General features: G+C 41.6%; 1 protein-coding gene across 8 annotated transcripts in view; it reads left to right on the plus strand.

Annotated features, from left to right (window-relative positions):
- Positions 1–17,503, plus strand: part of LOC129711830 (disabled homolog 2-interacting protein-like) — a 625,376-nt gene extending 607,873 nt beyond the window's left edge. For all 8 annotated transcript variants that reach the window (XM_055659772.1, XM_055659773.1, XM_055659775.1 and 5 more), the window contains 3 exons: positions 2,544–2,746; positions 5,225–5,312; positions 14,003–17,503. In XM_055659772.1, coding sequence (XP_055515747.1) covers positions 2,544–2,746; positions 5,225–5,312; positions 14,003–14,170 — 459 coding nt within the window. In that variant the 3' untranslated portion in view covers positions 14,171–17,503. The remainder of the gene's footprint in view (positions 1–2,543; positions 2,747–5,224; positions 5,313–14,002) is intronic.
- The last annotated feature ends 409 nt before the right edge of the window (positions 17,504–17,912 follow it).

Genomic DNA, 17,912 nt, shown 5'->3' on the forward strand with positions numbered 1-17,912 from the left:
AATTATCCATATAAATCCTTATTTTCTTCCTAAATTACCAAATGTAATATACAATTCAGTAACTTCCTTCATTTAATGTTTTGTCTTCTGTTGTGAAAAAAGATAAAATCTATTCATTAATCACAATAATCAGCTATTCCGTTTTCTTGTTAATTTTAGTCTTACCCATAACCATTTTTGTTCCCTATTGACATTCGTAATATATTTACAAAATGTTATGTATCTCTTCCATGCTATTTTTCTTTTATTTTATGCATCTTATATTTTCCTTGAATCCTGCTGATGCATTTCAGAATCTGTCAGTTGGTCACATTTACACTTTTCTCTCCATTTGTGTAGACCTCTTTTCAAAGGTTTCAAAGGTATTATTGTCATGTGTACCAATTAAGGTACAGTGATATGCGAATTACCGTGCAGCCATACTAAAAAAAGCAACAAGACACACAACTACATAAAAGTTAACATAAACATCCATCACAGTGGATTCCCCACGTTCCTCACTGTGATGGAAGGCAATAAAGTCTAATCTTCTTCCCTCATTTTTCTCCTGTGGTCGGGGCAGACGAACCAGCCGTCGGGGCGATCGATGCTCCTGAGGCTTGGGAGTTCCCGATGTCGGTCTCCAACCAGAGACCGCGGGCTCCACGATGTTAAAGTCCGCAGACACCCGCGGTAGAGCTCAGAGCTCCCTGACAAAGGGATCGTGAGCTCCACGATGGTAAGTCTGCAGGCTCCCACGGTGGAGCTCTCGAAATCGGTCTGCAGCAAAGGCCTCCAACTCCTCGATGTTAGGCTGTAGTGCGGACGGAGATACGATACGGGAAAAAATCGCATCTCCGTCGAGGTAAGGGATTTTAAAAAGTCTCCCTCAACCCCCTCTCCCACTCCCCACGTATAACAAATAAAGAACTCTAAAAACATACATTTAACACATATTAAAAAAACAACAAAGAAGAAAAGGACAGACAGACTATTGGCGAGGCAGTCACCCGGTGGTCATTTTATCTTGATACAGAGTCTTTCTTTATATACCAATCATTGTTTGCTCTGTGTGGCGTTTGCATGTTCTTCCTCTGACCGCGTGGGTTTCCTCCAAGTGCTCTGGTTTTCCTACCACATCCCAAAGATTTGCGGGTTGGTAGGTTGATTGGCCTCTGTAAGTCGTTCCCTAATGTGAAGGGAGTGAATGAGAAAGTGGGATAACATAAAACTAGTGTGAACGAATGATCGTTGATCGGCATGGACTGAGTGGGCCGAAGGGCCTGTTTCCATGCTGTATCTTAATTTAGCTTAGAGATACTAAACAGGCTCTTCAGCCCACCGTGTTTGCCAACCACCGATCCTTGCTATCCCACACTCACTAGGCACAATTTTATAATTTCAGAGGTTTACGTCTTGGTTTGGTGTTCTTTATAACATTGCTCAGTGCCTCCTGGTTGGCTGTATGCATTTAAGTTAATAGTCAGACCCTGTCTGTTGCAGTCAATTCATTCTTCACCCTTCTTGCAGAAAACATTGGTTTATAAATCTTCCGGCACTTCCACAAACCTTCAGAAATGTTCAAACTAGTGTCTGGCACTCAGATTTTAAATTTTGATTCACTAATTATGATTGTGCTGGAGATTAGATACTTGCATTGCTCTTGGAATTGAATGCCTATTTAAGGTCTTTTTTTTGGTAAATGGTTACAGAGGATGATGCCACTCTTTAATGGTAGCTCTCCACAGAGATATAGGGTTTTTTTTTTCCAAATGCCAATCGTTTCAAAAAGCTTGCATCAGCTGCTTCTGCTTAAATGGCAGACTGCTGAGGTGAATACTTTATCAGCTGCACAGCTCTTATCTGAACAGTGACCATAATGGATGCACGCAGCCTGTTTCACCCAGAGGGGAGAATGATGTATTTTGTATTCATTACAAACACCGAGAATTCGATCTGAGGTGGTCATTAAGCATGTTTGATATGGTGAGCTGAAGTTATCCCCAAAAGCAAGGAGGAATTAAGTACTTTAGAAGTCTCAAATCTGGCTAACTTTGCAATAAAGCAGCATTTATAACGTAATTCCAGATTAATGGCTTTAAATGTACTTGCTCAATTCACTGCTATGCAGAAAGGGCTTGGTCTGGCAGGTTTCTCTCAAAGATGCAATCCTTCAAACCCATGGGAGAATTTGTCCTTTTTTGCTCTAAGCACAGTTTGAATTAAAAATAAATTCCCAGATTCTTATTTAAATCCAGAGTTTGTAACATAAGCCGACAAAATGCATGAAACCATAATTTAAATGTAAAACTTCAACCCGATTATTATCCCTGCTGAAGATGGTTCCCCAAGTTTGGAATAAAGTGCAGACTAGGAGTATTTGCATTGTAGTTTAATTGTTTCCTGATATTAATGTATAATGATGGACCACAGTGTTCATAAATCTATGGGGTATTAATGATCCTGTTTTTAAATGGGGAAAATGTTGCTTTTCCAGCAATATTTTTAATTAATTTTGTTTTTATAATGAACGCTTTTAAGTTCACTGCCTTTATCTCTGTCAGTATCAGCAGGACATTGCCATACTTCAGGATAAACTGAGGGCTTCCAATAGGAGGCTGGAGGAATATGAGGTTTATTTAAAGAACCAAGATGAACAAACACAAAAGATGGTGCTGGAGTATCAAGCCCGGCTGGAAGAGGGTGAGGAACGACTCCGCAGACAGCAAGAGGACAAGGATGTGCAGATGAAAGGCATTATCAGCAGGTATGCAGCCGACCATTTGTATTTTGTATTGTAATGGAGCTTTGGAGACATTGTGTAATTGTGAATTTGTTGTTAACGTTGACATTGAGAGCAATTACTGAAGCATCCCTCCATGCTGTTACATTATTTTAACATTAAAATATTCGCTTGAGCGATTGGGGAAATCTTTCCCTGGGATTGCAAATCTTGCTAATTTCACGTTGGCCTAAAACATTTCAAGGCGTGCTCTGTGAATGCCACAACAGACAAATAACCTCCATCTGACTGAGTCTATATCATGCCCAATGAATTTGAGAAGTTGGAAGATTAGCTGAATATTCCCAGCTGTGTAAATTGGTTGCAAGCTGTCTATTCTGCTCCTTTTCAGAATAAATAGGACGCAAGGACATGCATCTGGTAACTTACTAGGCAACTCGTTTTTATTGATTGTGAGCACACATTGGGTGGAAGGGTTTAAGTCATCTCCTTGCTGCTTTATATTTGTGAATGGAGGATGCCAATCTACGCCTATTATTTAAATCAACGTGGGGTAGATTAAAGTAGACAGCTACCTTGCTGATTGATCCTGATTTTAAACAGAATGGGCAAGTTCTTTTCCACGCTGTGGGGAGATCACCATGGAAGAGGCAGGGATTTGTATCTAATAATGTAAGGATTACTGGCTGATTTCATTTTAGTCTCAACTACATTTGCCTGCCCAATTCCCTTATCTCATGATTTCCTTGTATTCCAAAAATCTAATTGGGTCTTAAACATATTTAATGTCGCTGCCTCTACAACTTAGCTGGCCCCTTTAGTCGAGAGCGATGTGCCTTGTTTCAGGATCCCCTACAAGGGGAAGGATCTTCAGTATCTATGCTGTCAAGGCCCGCTCAGCATCTTATATTTTTTAGTGAGATCACCTTTCATTATTATAAACTCCAATATCTATAGGCACAACCTTTTCAACTGATCTTTGAAAAACAAGCCCTTTAGTCTCGGGAATTAATCTGATGAACCTTATTTGAACAGCCTCCAATAACAGAATATTGCTCCTTAAATAAGATGGTGAAAACAGTATACCGTACTGTAGCACGGATGTGGACTCACCGCCATCCTGTACTGTTTAGTTTACGGATAGAGCGCAGAAACAGGCCCTTCGGCCCACCAATTCCGCGCTGACCAGCGATCTCCGCACACTAACACTATCCTGCACACACTGGTGGCAAATTACAATTATACCAAGCCAATTAACTGACAAACCTGTACACTTTGGAATGTGGGAGGAAACCGGAGATCCCGGAGAAAACCCACACAGGTCACGGGGAGAACGTACAAACTCCGTACAGACAGCAGACGTATTCAGGGTTGAAACCGGGTCTCTGGCACTGTAAGGCAACATCTCTACCACTGTGCCACCATGCTGCTCTGCTGTTGCGATGCTTGTGTGCTTTCATATTTAATTGCAGCAAAGATTCTATCTACCTACATCATTGCTTGCGGTGCCTCTTGCTGTCACTTGTTTCCCTTTCCTGTTGGCATCCCAACCTCTGTGTTTAGCAGCCTTCTGAAGCTTTCTTTAAACAATATTTGGCTTTATATTAATAGCAGAGAAGATTCCCTCTTTACCCACACTCCCCGTTATACCACCTCTGCCAAGTTTGTGTCCAAAGATCTTAGAAGATCTTTGCTTGTGTCCACTTGCTCAACCTGTTTTGATCCCCTTGCAGATTCTATGTGCCACTCACAGCTTGCTTTCCATCTATTTTTGTACCATGAGTAAACTCAGCTGCAATGAATTTGGCCCCTTTATCTAGATCGTAAAGAATTAAGGTTGAAGTACTGATCCCTGTGGCACTTATTTAATTACAGCTTGCTAACCTGAAAATGACCTATTTATGTCCACTCTGCTTTCTGTTAAATGGAGACACAAGAGACTACAAATGCCGGAATCTTGAACAAAGAAACTGACGGAACTCAGCAGGTCTGGCAGCGTTTATGGAAGGAAGGAAAAGGACAGACTATTTTCTGTTAGTTAGCTTATTGTTCAACAGATGATCTAATGCTTTACTTCCATCAACTGTAGATTAGCAGGGTAAAGGTACTCTTTGAAGTAGGAATGTGTGAATTCAGGGTGAAGCCATTTTGGACTTAATGTGTGCATAAACATTAGCAGCATTGGAACTATGTCCATGTGTGCAATGTACTGAGGGATCTATGCAACTGTGAAACAGTATCCAGTATGACTCTTCACCTGCAAAATATTTTGGTGCTACTGCACTCTACTTGGGCCTACCCTCCACAATTGAAGCAATAATGTGTTTCAAAACAATTGCTACAGGATGATCGAGTGTCAAGGATGGATAACCTGCCTTAGAATCTGATTGCCTCAATGTAATAGAATACAGCTGATCAGCAACTGTGAGCAATCACCATGGGGTTGACTGAACGTTTAAGTCCATTTGACCCTGCTGTTACTCGTGCTGTTTCTTCTTCTAGATTAATGGCTGTGGAAGATGAGCTGAAGAAAGATCACGCAGAGATGCAGGCGGCAGTAGACTCCAAGCAGAAGATCATTGAAGCCCAGGTTAGCACCTGTTTTCTTTGATACGACATAATTTTAGTTCAAAGGTTCAGGTTTATAGTCAAGTGTACAGTGAAAAGCTTTATTTTACATGCTATCCAATCAGATCAGATAATACTATACATAAATACATTCAAGTCAAACTTAAGTACAATAGGCAGAGCAAAGGGGAAGATACAGAGTGCAGAATATAGTTCTCAGCATAGTAGCGCACCAGTTCCAGAGACAAAGTCCAATGTGCAGAGTGAATCGGACAGTACTCTGGTTTATGGAAGAGCTGTTCAGGAGGCTGATGACAGAGGGGAAGAAGCTGTTCCTGAGTCTGGTGGTGCGCGCTTTCAAGCTTCTGTACCTTCTGCCTAATGGGTGCAGGGCGAAGGAATGACTGTTGGGATTATGTTGGCTGCTTTTCCATGGCAGCATGATGTGTAGATGGAGTGTGTGTTGTTGGGGTTGCTCACTAACAATGCATGATAATCAGGGATGATCAGCCATGATCACAATAAATTGCGGTGCTGGCTTGAAGGGCCGAATGGCCTCCTCCTGCACCTATTGTCTATTGAAATATAAACATTGCGCTGCAAGTGGATCTACATCCACATGAGGGAGAAATTATAACGTTTATGCTGTCATCATTTCCCTGAATTCAAGAATTAGCGAATACATTTGATGCTGTGACCCAAAGAAACAAAAATTGAAGACAAACTTGCAATCATATTGTGTCACTCGCATTCCCAGGATGTTCTAGAATAAGCTGCCAACCTTGGAAATCAAATCAGAACTTTATTGGCAAACTTTGCAGCCAATTTGGATCCGCTTGCATAGAAATAAAATAAGGAATAAAGGAATGTGTTTTTAATTGATAGCGTTGCTATGAAGAACTTCTTTGTTCTGCAGTCAGTGCATTTAATTAATTATGTCCATCGCAGCCAAGATTTTCTTTAAGTGGGACTTGAGTTTACAGCTCAAGTTTACTGTGCATGACCAGTTTTGAGACTGAGTTGGTGTTCCTATGGAGTAACAAAGAATTCAGATGCTGGTTTACAAACAGAACACAAAGTGCTGGAGTAAGCCAACAGGCCAAGCAACATCTCTGGAGGACATGAGTCGGTGATGTTTTGTGTCTGTACTCTTCTTCAGACTGATTGTAGAAGGGGGGAGGGAGAAAGCTGGGAAAGACGTGGGGGGGGATTGAAGCCCAAGGTGGCCCTGGGGCTCCTCCATTGTGGAGGAGGTACATGCAAACTGGAGGAACAGCACCTCATATTATGCTTGGGTAGCTTACAACTCAACAGAAGTGGGGAGGGTTAACGCCTGGCAATTGATAGTTTAGTTCAGAGACACTGCACAGAAACAGGCTCTTCGGCCCATTGAGCCCATGCCGACCAGCAATCCCTGCACACTAACACTATCTTACACACTAGAAACAATTTACAATTATACCAAGCCAATTAACCTACAAACCTGTATGTCTTTGATGTGTGGGAGGAAAGCAGAGAAAACCCACGCAGGTCACAGGGAGAATGTACAAATTCTGTACATTTTGCCCCCATAGTTAGGATCGAACTCGGGTCTCTGGCGCTGTGAGGCAGCAACTCTGCTGCTGCGCCACCGTGCCGCACCAGCTGGATAGTGGTGAGGAAGGTATTGATTGGCAGATGGCTGGACAAAGGCTAGAGATGAAGTGAAACAAACGGGTGAAAGACAAGGAAAGAAGAGGAGTGAAATGTGAAGCTGGAGGAAGGGATGGAGGTGGAGGGGTCTAGGGGGGTAGGAGAAAGGGGACAGATAGTGGGAGAATTGGGTATGCAACCAGGTGGGGCACAGGGAAGATAGAGGGGTGGTGGAAAAGGGGGAGAGTTGTTACCTAAATATGGAGAATTCAATGTTGATGCAGCTGGGTTGTTAGCTCGGTCGACCAAGGCCTGCTGGATCTCCCAGTTGCTAATCATGTTAACTCCCATTCCCACACTGACCTTTCTGTCCTAACTCCCTACATTGCTAGTGTGAGGCCGTATGCAAACTGGAGAAACAGTACCTCTTATTACACTTGAGGAGCTTACAACATACACAGTGCGGCACGGTGATGCTGCCTTAGTGCCAGAAGCCTGGCTTCATTCCTGATTATGGGTGCTATCCGTACGGAGTTTGAACGTTTTCCCTGTGACCATGTGGGTTTTCTCCGGGTGCTCCGGTTTCTACGCACACTCCAAAGATGTACAGGTTTATAGGTTAATTGGCTTCTGTAAATTCTCCCTAATCTGTAGGATAGAACCAGTGTATGGGGATTGCTGGTCGGCATAGACTCAGTGGGCCGAAGGGCCTTTTTCCGCGCTGTATCATTTTTTAAAAAGCCGTCAGTATGACCATTGCATTCACCAATTTTAGGTAACAATTCCCCGTGATTTTAGGTCACAATTCTCTTCTCTGTGCCCGACCCAAGAGTCCATCTACATCAGTAGTTTAGTCTGCATCAGTAGAGGCTATTCATGGACGACACGAAATGCAGGAGTAGCTCAGCGGGACTGGCAGCATCTCTGGAGAGAAGGAATGGGTGACGTTTCGGGTCAAGATCCTCCTTCAGACCCAATTCAGATCCTATTCATAATCCTTAACTCAAAATAACCCTGAGTGGTTATTAGGTTTCCCGCACTGATCTCAGCTTTGTAGTCGAACAGAACTTGAATATCCTTTTCTCTTTATCCTCTTCATAAACATTTGAAAAACAATTCCTGTTGCAAGTTGCTATTTTGAAATGCCCCTATCAGTTTGAACCAGTTCTGATGGGTCACATATGTCTTGCTACGATAACATCTATTTCATTGGGATAGCTTCATAGCGCTTGTCTGCAGCAGAAAGAAAACAGAAGTCATTTGTTACCTTTGGGCTATAGCATATGCCTAATAAATTATACCGCAAGAGGAAATTACTCAGAAGAAATCTGAGCTGTAGGTAAAAGTATTCAGAATTAATACTTTCATATAATGTTCCCCTAGCCCTGAGGTGCATTACAATGAAATTGTGTCTTATTTAGGAAGCCACTGAAAGTTCATAAATCTGGCCATGTATTGTCCCCATGACCTGTAAGCATGGTTATAAATCAGCTTACTATCTTCAGCCCTTCAGTTATTTCATTACTTCATCCTCGATGTCAGATTCCATGATTTATTCTTGGCACCATCTCCCACACACAGAACAGAACATTTATCTGCTCTTGAATAGTTACCTTGCTCTAAAGCAGCTCCCTGAGCTTCCAGAAGCAATGCAGGCTGACTCGAATTCTATTCCATTTCATTTCCTTCCACGCCAGTCCAAAACTCCCTGCATTTATTCAGTTGGATTGCAACAATTCTCCATGTAAGATGCAATTACTTCAGTTAATTAGAAGAAATTATCTCTAAATATAAATTATTCATGGTTTCAAATTAATCTGCAAAACTTTTGTCTTGTTTAAAAACTTTAGGACGAATATTGAGTCTCTGTTTCAAAAAAGACTTTGTGTTTTGTGTGTGCAGTAGCAGTAGGTAGTAGGTCTATTCTTGCAGGTTTTTGTGGTAGCTATTGGTGGCACTGGCAGTGAGTTTATAAAGAGCATGAAAACAAAGTCCCGATGAGTTTAACAAACTAAAAGCAAAGAGCTGGAGGAATTCAGTAGTCAGGCAGCATCTATAGAGGGAAATGGACAGATGATGGGGTTTTTGGGTTACTTGAAATTGGAGAAGTCAAATTCATACCACTGGGGTGTAAGGTGCCAGACCTAGTGTGAATGGATGATCAATGGTTGGTGTGGACTCAATGGCTGAAGAACCTGTTTCCGCGCTGTATCTCCAAACTAAACAACAGGATCCAATCATGCCCAGAGGTATGAACATTGACTTCTCCAACTCCAACTTTAAATAGCCTTTACTTTCCCTCTCCATCCCCTCCCCAGTTCTGCCACCAGTCCTAAACAATAGGATTACTGTCTTTCTTTACGAATGGTTTTGACTTGTTATGTAGAGCACATTTTCCATAACTTGATAAAACTTGGTGGTGTATTTGTCTTTTAGGTTGATAGTGGCAGAGTTTAAGGAGAACATAGAGAGACTGTTGAAATGTGAATTGTTACATTTTGGCAGGAAGAACAAGTAACGGTGACATAAACCAGAAGGCATAATTCATAAACGTTTTCAAGAAGATCCGAAGTATATGTGTAAAGTTTGAGGAAAGTAGCTGAGCACATTTTATTTTTAAATTAAAAAACCATGAGAATCTAGGATTCTATAAACAGAGTCCTGGAGTTCAAGTGCAGGGGAATCATGAACAATACAATAATACTTTATTAGCCAATTATGTTTTACAAGATACGAGGAATTTTATTTGCCAAGTCAGTCATACAAATAAAAAGCAATGGAACACACAAAATATATTTAAACATGAACATCCACCACAGTGACTCCTCCACATTCCTCACTGTGATGGAAGGCAAAAAAAAAGTTAAATCTCTTTCCTTCTTTGTTCTCCCGCGGTCGGGGGCCTCGAGCCTTCCGTTGACGGGACGATCAAGACTCCCATAGCTGGCGGAGTTTGGGCCCTCCGCATCGGGGCGAACAGCTCGTGCATTGGGGATGTCGGCTCCCCCGCGGCAGGCGATCAGACCCTGGATCGGGGCTTGTCGATCCTCTGCGTCGTTGGAGCTTCCCGACTCGGCCTTTCCCGAGACTGCGAGCTCTCGATATAAAGTCCACAGGCCGTGGTTGGAGCGATCGCAGGCAAGGGGTCGGCTCCAATGTTAAGTCCACGCCCCGCGGTGGGGCTCAAAGTCAGTCCGAGGAGGCCTCCAGCTCCATCGATGTTAGGCCGCAGAACAACCGGAGATACAATCCGGAAAACAATCGCATCTCCGGCAGGGAAAAGAGACTGAAAAAAAGTTTCCTCCGACCCCCTCCCCCCCACATAAAACAAACCGGAGAACATTTACACAAACCTTTTAAACGTACTAAAAATAACAAAAAAATACATAAAAACAGACAGAGTGTTGGCGGGGCTGCCAATCGTGCAACGCCCCTGGTGGTCATTAATCACTGGTTTGGCTACAACTTGTTGAGAGTTTAAAGAGAATGCAGGAGAACATTGATGAAGGTAGCAAGGGGATCTCACAAAGGTATTAAAATGGTTAAGTGTACCATCAGATATAGTGGAAGAGAAACAGTAACCATTCATGGAGGAGCTCAGAATCAGAGGACGTCATGGGAGATCGGCAAATGAACCACACATGAGAAGAATTGTTCACATAGTGAGTGGTTCATCTGGAAAGTGCTGCCAAGGGTGGTGATGGAGACAGATTTAATTGTATTGTATTGTAATTAAATTATTAGCCAAGTATGTAAATTCATGCAAGGAATTTGATTTACCAAAAAAGCAACATGACACACAATTACATAAAAATTAACATGAACATCCACCACAGCGCACTGTGATGCAAGGCAGTAATATATTATCTTCTTCCCTCCTTTTCTCCCGCGGTCGTGGCAGTCGAAGCATCTGCAGTCGGGGCGATTGAAGCTCCCGCGATCGGGGCAGTCGAAGCTCCCACGGTTGGCAGCTCCCAAAGTCGATCCCCAGCAAGAGGCCACCAGCTCCTCGATGTTAGGTCACAGCACGGACGGAGATACGATACGGAAAAGTTGCATCTCCGTCGAGGAAAGAGATAAAAAAAATTCCCCCCCCATCCCCCACATAATACAAAACTAAAGATACACTAAAACATACAGTGGCTTGCAAAAGTATTCATACCCCTTGAACTTTTCCACATTTTGTCATGTTACAACCACAAACGTAAATGTATTTTATTGGGATTTTATGTGATAGACCAACACAAAGTGGTGCATAATTGTGAAGTGGAAGGAAAATGATACATGGTTTTCAATTTTTTTTTACAAATAAAACTGAAAAGTGTGGCATGCAAAAGTGTTCAGCCCCCTTTACTCTGATACCCCTAAATAAAATCCAGTGCAACCAACTGCCTTCAGAAGTCACCTAATTAGTAGAGTCCACTTGTGTGTAATCTAATCTCAGTATAAATACAGCTGTTCTGTGAAGGCCTCATAGGTTTGTTAGAGAACATTAGTGAACAAACAGCTTCACGAAGCCCAAGGAACACACCAGACAGGTCAGGGATAAAGTTGTGGAGAAGTTTAAAGCAGGGTTAGGTTATAAAAAAATATCCCAAGCTTTGAACATCTCACAGAGCACTGTTCAATCCATCATCCGAAAATGGAGAGAGTATGGCACAACTGCAAACCTACCAAGACATGGCCGTCCACCTAAACTGACAGGCCAGGCAAGGAGAACATTGATCAGAGAAGCAGCCAAGAGGCCCATGGTAACTCTGGAGGAGCTGCAGAGATCCACAGCTCAGGTGGGAGAATCTGTCCACAGGACAACTATTAGTTGTGCACTCCACAAATCGGGCCTTTATGGAAGAGTGGCGAGAAGAAAGCCATTATTGAAAAAAAGTCATAAGAAGTCCCGTTTGCAGTTTGCCACAAGCCATGTGGGGGACACAGCAAACATGTGGAGGATGGTGCTCTGGTCAGATGAGACCAAAATTGAAGTTTTTGGCCTAAATGCAAAACGCTATGTGTGGCGGAAAACTAACACTGCACATCACCCTGAACACACCATCCCCACTGTGAAACATGGTGGTGGCAGCATCATGCTGTGGGGATGCTTTTCTTCAGCAGGGACAGGGAAGCTGGTCAGAGTTGATGGGAAGATGGATGGAGCCAAATACATGGCAATCTTGGAAGAAAACCTGTTAGAGTCTGCAAAAGACTTGAGACTGGGGTGGAGGTTCACCTTCCAGCAGGACTATGACCCTAAACATACAGCCAGAGCTACAATGGAATGGTTTAGATCAAAGCATATTCATGTGTTAGAATGGCCCAGTCAAAGTCCAGACCTAAATCCAATTGAGAATCTCTGGCAAGACTTGAAAATTGCTGTTCACAGACGCTCTCCATCCAATCTGACTGAGCTTGAGCTATTTTGCAAAGAAGAATGGGCAAAAATTTCAGTCTCTAGATGTGCAAAGCTGGTAGACATACCCCAAAAGACTTGCAGCTGTAATTGCAGCGAAAGGTGGTTCTACAAAGTATTGACTCAGGGGGGCTGAATACTTTTGCACGCCACACTTTTCAGTTTTTTATTTGTAAAAAAATTTGAAAACCATGTATCATTTTCCTTCCACTTCACAATTATGCACCACTTTGTGTTGGTCTATCACATACAATCCCAATAAAATACATTTACGTTTGTGGTTGTAACGTGACAAAATGTGGAAAAGTTCAAGGGGTATGAAAACTTTTGCAAGCCACTGTACATTCACCAACAGACTAAAAACAACAAAAGAAGAAAGGGACGGGACAGACCGCTGGCGAGGCTGCCATCGTACGGCTCCACGTGGTGGTCTCTAATTGTAGCATTCAAAACAGAATTGTATGAATTAAGAAAATTTGAAGGGCCTTGGGCAGAGAGTGTGGGATCAATCAATTTGTCCTTGTATAGACTCAATATTCCAAATGACATCCTTCCTTACAGTAACCATTCTGTGATTGTGGAATCAAGGAAAACACTTCTTGACAGAATACATTAGTCAGGAGAACTGTAACTAAGGAAGGAGGAAAAGAAACATGTGTGTCATTTTTAGACAACCTACAAAGAATGAGGTGCAATGCTGACCTTAGTTTGAGTATTTTATCTGAAAAAGACATTGCCTTATGCAATCAAGAATTATTTTGCACTTTGACCTTTCCTAACCTCAGAACAAACATCCTGATGTTAATGTGTAGGGAGGAACTGCAGGTGCAGGTCTAAACCAAAAATAGACACAAAAAGCTGTAGTAACAGCGTTATCACCTATCCCACAGCCAATAATGGACCCTTGTCCTTGATTATCCTTGCTTTGTGCATTTCTTCCATTCATTTGCCGAAGTACCACCTGTATCTCTCGTTCCCTTTTCCTCTGACTCTCAGTCTGCAGAAGGGTCTCGACCCGAAATGTGGCTTATTTCTTTTCTCCAGAGGTGCTACCTGACCTGCTGAGTTACTCCAGCGTTTTTGTGTCTGTCCTGATGTTAATGCTGTGTATCTTTTAAGCGCAGATATAAATGCATCATGTATGCCGAAGCAGAAAGTTAGTAACAGACCAAGGATTTTGAGGCGATCGTGGCCCTGAATCCCAGTACACTTGGCAGCAGCTTGCACAGCGCTTTAACTCACAGTCACGTATTCCCTCATGTAACATGTACCTTGCTTTCCTGTCCGTCTGCTTTGGAAAGCTCCACAAGGCAATGCAGCCCCCGGCCTTCCCGGCAGTTTGGAGGGGTTATTGGTGAAATTCTCAGTTAGTTTGTTGCTTTAAGCAGCGAGGCCTTTGGGAGCGGATGCTAAGCAACAGCACGGCATCTTCCAGAGCTTGACCTTGGAAATGCCACCGGGATTAACTTAATCTATTTATTTTTCAAATTGCTGCAGAGATAGCTTTTTAACGGACAAATAATCAGAAATAAATTCATTGAGAAGCTTTGGCCTGAAATCTTAAATATAGGAAAGAGGTCAGGTTGCGAAAAGATTTGTAAATTGATTTAATGTTGGGGTGTTTCAAGGAAGGACGGTATTTGATGTGGTTACCCTGCTATTGTTTTCCACAGGAGAAACGAATTGTCTCCCTGGATGCGGCGAACGCTCGCTTAATGGCCGCACTAACGCAACTGAAGGAACGCTACAGCATGCAGAGCAGGAACGGCATCTCCCCCACCAATCCCACCAAGCTCCAGATCACCGAAAACGGAGAGTTCAGGAACAGCAGCAACTGCTGATGTGCTGCCCTGTGTGGATGAAATGAGTCATCCTGTATCACGAGTGCTTTCAACACCGGCTGTGCTAAAGCACTGACGTCAGTTACAGCTAACGGGAAAACTTTCATCCAAATATCTTGTGATTAACTTAGTGTTTTTATAAAAAGTATATTTAAGGTGACTACCTAATGTCAAAGAGAAGCATGTTGTTACAACAAGAGTAGTGAGCCTTAGAAAGTTTTCAAGCAAATATCTTGCACTGGAGTGCCATAGAATCTGCTTAAACTAGGCGTAGGTGCTGGATCTGAGTGTGCAATGTGATTTTGAAATGAAATAATTGCAACCAAAAAGCAATTCTCAGAATATTTTTCCAGTGCATCTTCTATTTGATAACCCCTGAACCACTCTGTTTTAAGTGCTTGTACCTGCAACTTCTTGGGGCCATTGAAGTCAACCTGGAAAGTGGAAAAATGTGATTGTTGCTTTGTTTACATCAAAATTGAGTATACAGACAGAAGTGTAGACCAGTTTTATAGATTAAAAGTGCTTTGGTCCCATTGTTATTTCTAAATTTACTGATGAGTACCACTTTCTAATTTTGACCTACTTGTGCTGTTTCTATTCCTGTTGGGTAGGTAAGAGGAATAATCTGTCCCTTGTTGTTGACAGTTTGCCAGCAATGCCTCGATTGCACTTTTACCATGCACACGATGTTACCTTTTGGGAAATACAGTTTTCCTACTTTGAAACTTTTTATAAGAAAATGCTTTTCTAAACAGCTGATGGCAAAGTGGAGATTCATGCACAGTCTTCTGTCCAGATTATACCACTCAGCTCATCTGACCCAGCGAAGCCATCTTCTGTTTTTAGAGAATAATGCTTTAAGGACTTTTAACCACTACATTAAACTTACTACAGTAAGATGGGAGAATGCCGATCGCAGTGGGATCTATCTGTGAAAAGATCCATTGACTCACAATTGTGGACAAAACGGAAACGCACTGCTATGAATCAGAGTAAGGTTTAAAAGAAGCAATTGGAAAGCTTATGTTCATTGCAAGTATGTGAATCACTACCTAATGGATGCATTTAATCTCTGTATCATCTTGGTTATGTTCAGTGTGACTTGATAAGCTGATCTTCTCTGCATAAGTGCACCAGTGTTTTCTGATGGTTTGGAGCATCTTACCCTCCATATCCTGCTGCTCCCATGGAAACATGGACTTCGCCACTGCTGCTTCAAAAGAAAATCCTGATTTAAAAAAAAAAAAACATATTTGCAAATATACTGTATTAACAGTTCTACTAAATTTATACCTATGTGTGTTCATGCGGGCATTTATAAAAGAAAGATGAAAGTACAACTTCCTTCCCGATTTTACTTTAAACTGTGCAAGTCAGTTTCTGCATCTGTGTTGTGTTATAGCTCTCTCTATGTATCCGGCGTAGACTGTATATAGTTAACATCTATTTCTGGTACTGCTTGTCTCAAAGCCCCAGCACAGTGACTGCATCTTTAACTGCTGTTTTTGTTGTTTAAAATGTCTGATAAAAAAAAGCCAATGGTGGCAAGTTAAAACCACTTTATATAGGCAAACAAAATCACTGTGTGATTGCAATCTGTGATTCTGTGGTTCTTCAGGCCATTTGTTATATTTCCTGACTTTTCAGACTTGCAGCATCTTGAGTTGCATTTGTATTTAGCTACACTGGTGTATGACAAGTATCACGACAGCACCAGTGATTTGGATCACAAACTGGTTCTCAATTAGGCCCCGCCAAGGAATGCCACCGGTCACGGAGGCTGCATTTGATGTCCTGCTGTGGACGACATTAGCAAAACTGAGATGGAAAGAAAAAGAGAAGTTTTTAAGTGCACTGCCAAACCACACTGTCTATACCTGCCTGGTATAACAATTTGAAAAACGGCCTTAAAAAATATTTTATTCCTTTGTCGACTTATATTTTTACTGCAGTTCAAACAGTTTTATAATTTTAATTGTTTTTTCAATGCAAGCAGGATAGTCTGTAGGTCTACAAGAAGTAGTGTTTACCATTTGAATTAAATCGTGACCTTAATGTTATTTTCATTTATTTTATAAACTGTGAAAGTCTTCTAGCGTAAATAATTTCTCTTTGTCAAAGTCATTCCACTGTTTTAAATATATATATTTATCTCCGTTTATGGTAGGGGGGATAAAAGCCAAGGTCTACTGGGACTGCAGGGTTGCTCCTCAGTTCTGGAGTTCATCAGAGGTCCCTGAATCACTTGTGTATCTTAAGCTGTGATTGCTACTGGCATTATCTCCAGCGCTGTATGACACTAGACGTATTTCTGCATTAATGATGCAGTTTTTTGTTGTCTACCTGAGGCTATCTTTAGGAGTTGGATCAGGGAGCCACTGGGGATTTATTAATATATGCAGAGTCCCAGAGTACATCATTGCCTGCAGGGAGCTTCCACAAATCAAAAACCATTTATTTGAATGTATTTAAGTTTGGTAAATTAATATTAAAACTGCCTATTACTCAGTGTTCCAAAACTATGAATAGTATCTTTAAAAACAATTTGCTTCAGTATTTTATTATTCTGCTCAAGCCCAAAGCTAATATAATTAAAGACCAAGTTTAATTCTTCCAAGAATATTGGACTAATTTAAAAACTTGTGCCATCTGCTGTAGTGGAGACTGAAAGAGCTCCCGAGTAGCACTTTTGTGTCTTGGACAAAAACACTTTCCTAAAAGGATGATGCTGTTTAACCTTCTCAAGCAGAGCATTGTGCCAAAGATTGTGCATATTGTGCTTCCAGTGGCAGATGTGTGTGTGCATGTTATTGACAATCATAAACATCCCACGGCAGCCCGCCGGTTTATTGGACTAGAGCGTTGTGATATTGGCTCTGCACACAATATTGGAATGGAAAAATATACATGAAGATGTTACAATAAGTACTTTTCTTGCTTTAGCAATTGAACCTAAAAGCTCTGTGACATTGTTTTCATCACTGATTTTGGAGGATCTAAATTAAACTTGTGATTGCCCTGTGGTGAGATGTGTGGCCATGGGGCTTCATTGGCTGTGGACAAACCAGGACCTTTGCTCTGTGCTCAGTGTTGTGTGGGAAAGGCCCTGACTCCAAGTGACTGGTGCCCACTGATACTTGTCCCTAGAAAGCTGTTGTACGTTTTATATCCTTACACTTTTGTAAGTATGTTTAAAGTATTTGCTGGATTCACTTCAGCTTACTTAACCTGTAATAATGTACAGAAAAGTTGTTTGTGTTAAAATATGTGGCTGTGCAATTTATGTACATTTGCAACTAGACTTATTAAAGTTTTATTTAGCTATTTTAACCAATCTGTGCATTGTCATTGTTAAAACACACTAATTTGTTCCAGTCACATTTAATCATAGAAACATAAGGATGTGTGTTTTTATAGTTTCAACGTTAGGAAGCTAATAACACATAATAAGTGAGCAAAGTCAAGCTATAAGGGACAATCAAAAACATTCCAAAATACTGGAAATAACACTAATTCTACCTCATCTACTCTACTCGATACAGCCTGAAAACTCCAACGCCTCTGTCGAATATCAATTTCCATTCTTAAATCGTATCATTTGGTAATGAAGCATTCCTTCACACTGTCAATACAGAAATGTGTGAAGGAATGGTTTATTAAGACAAAAGAATCAAACTTAAAACATTTTTTTTAAAGACAGAGTAGGTGTGAGCATTTGCTCTTTTTCCCCTCCAACAAG

This window comes from Leucoraja erinacea, chromosome 31, assembly GCF_028641065.1.
Source record: "Leucoraja erinacea ecotype New England chromosome 31, Leri_hhj_1, whole genome shotgun sequence".
NCBI lineage: Eukaryota > Metazoa > Chordata > Chondrichthyes > Rajiformes > Rajidae > Leucoraja > Leucoraja erinaceus.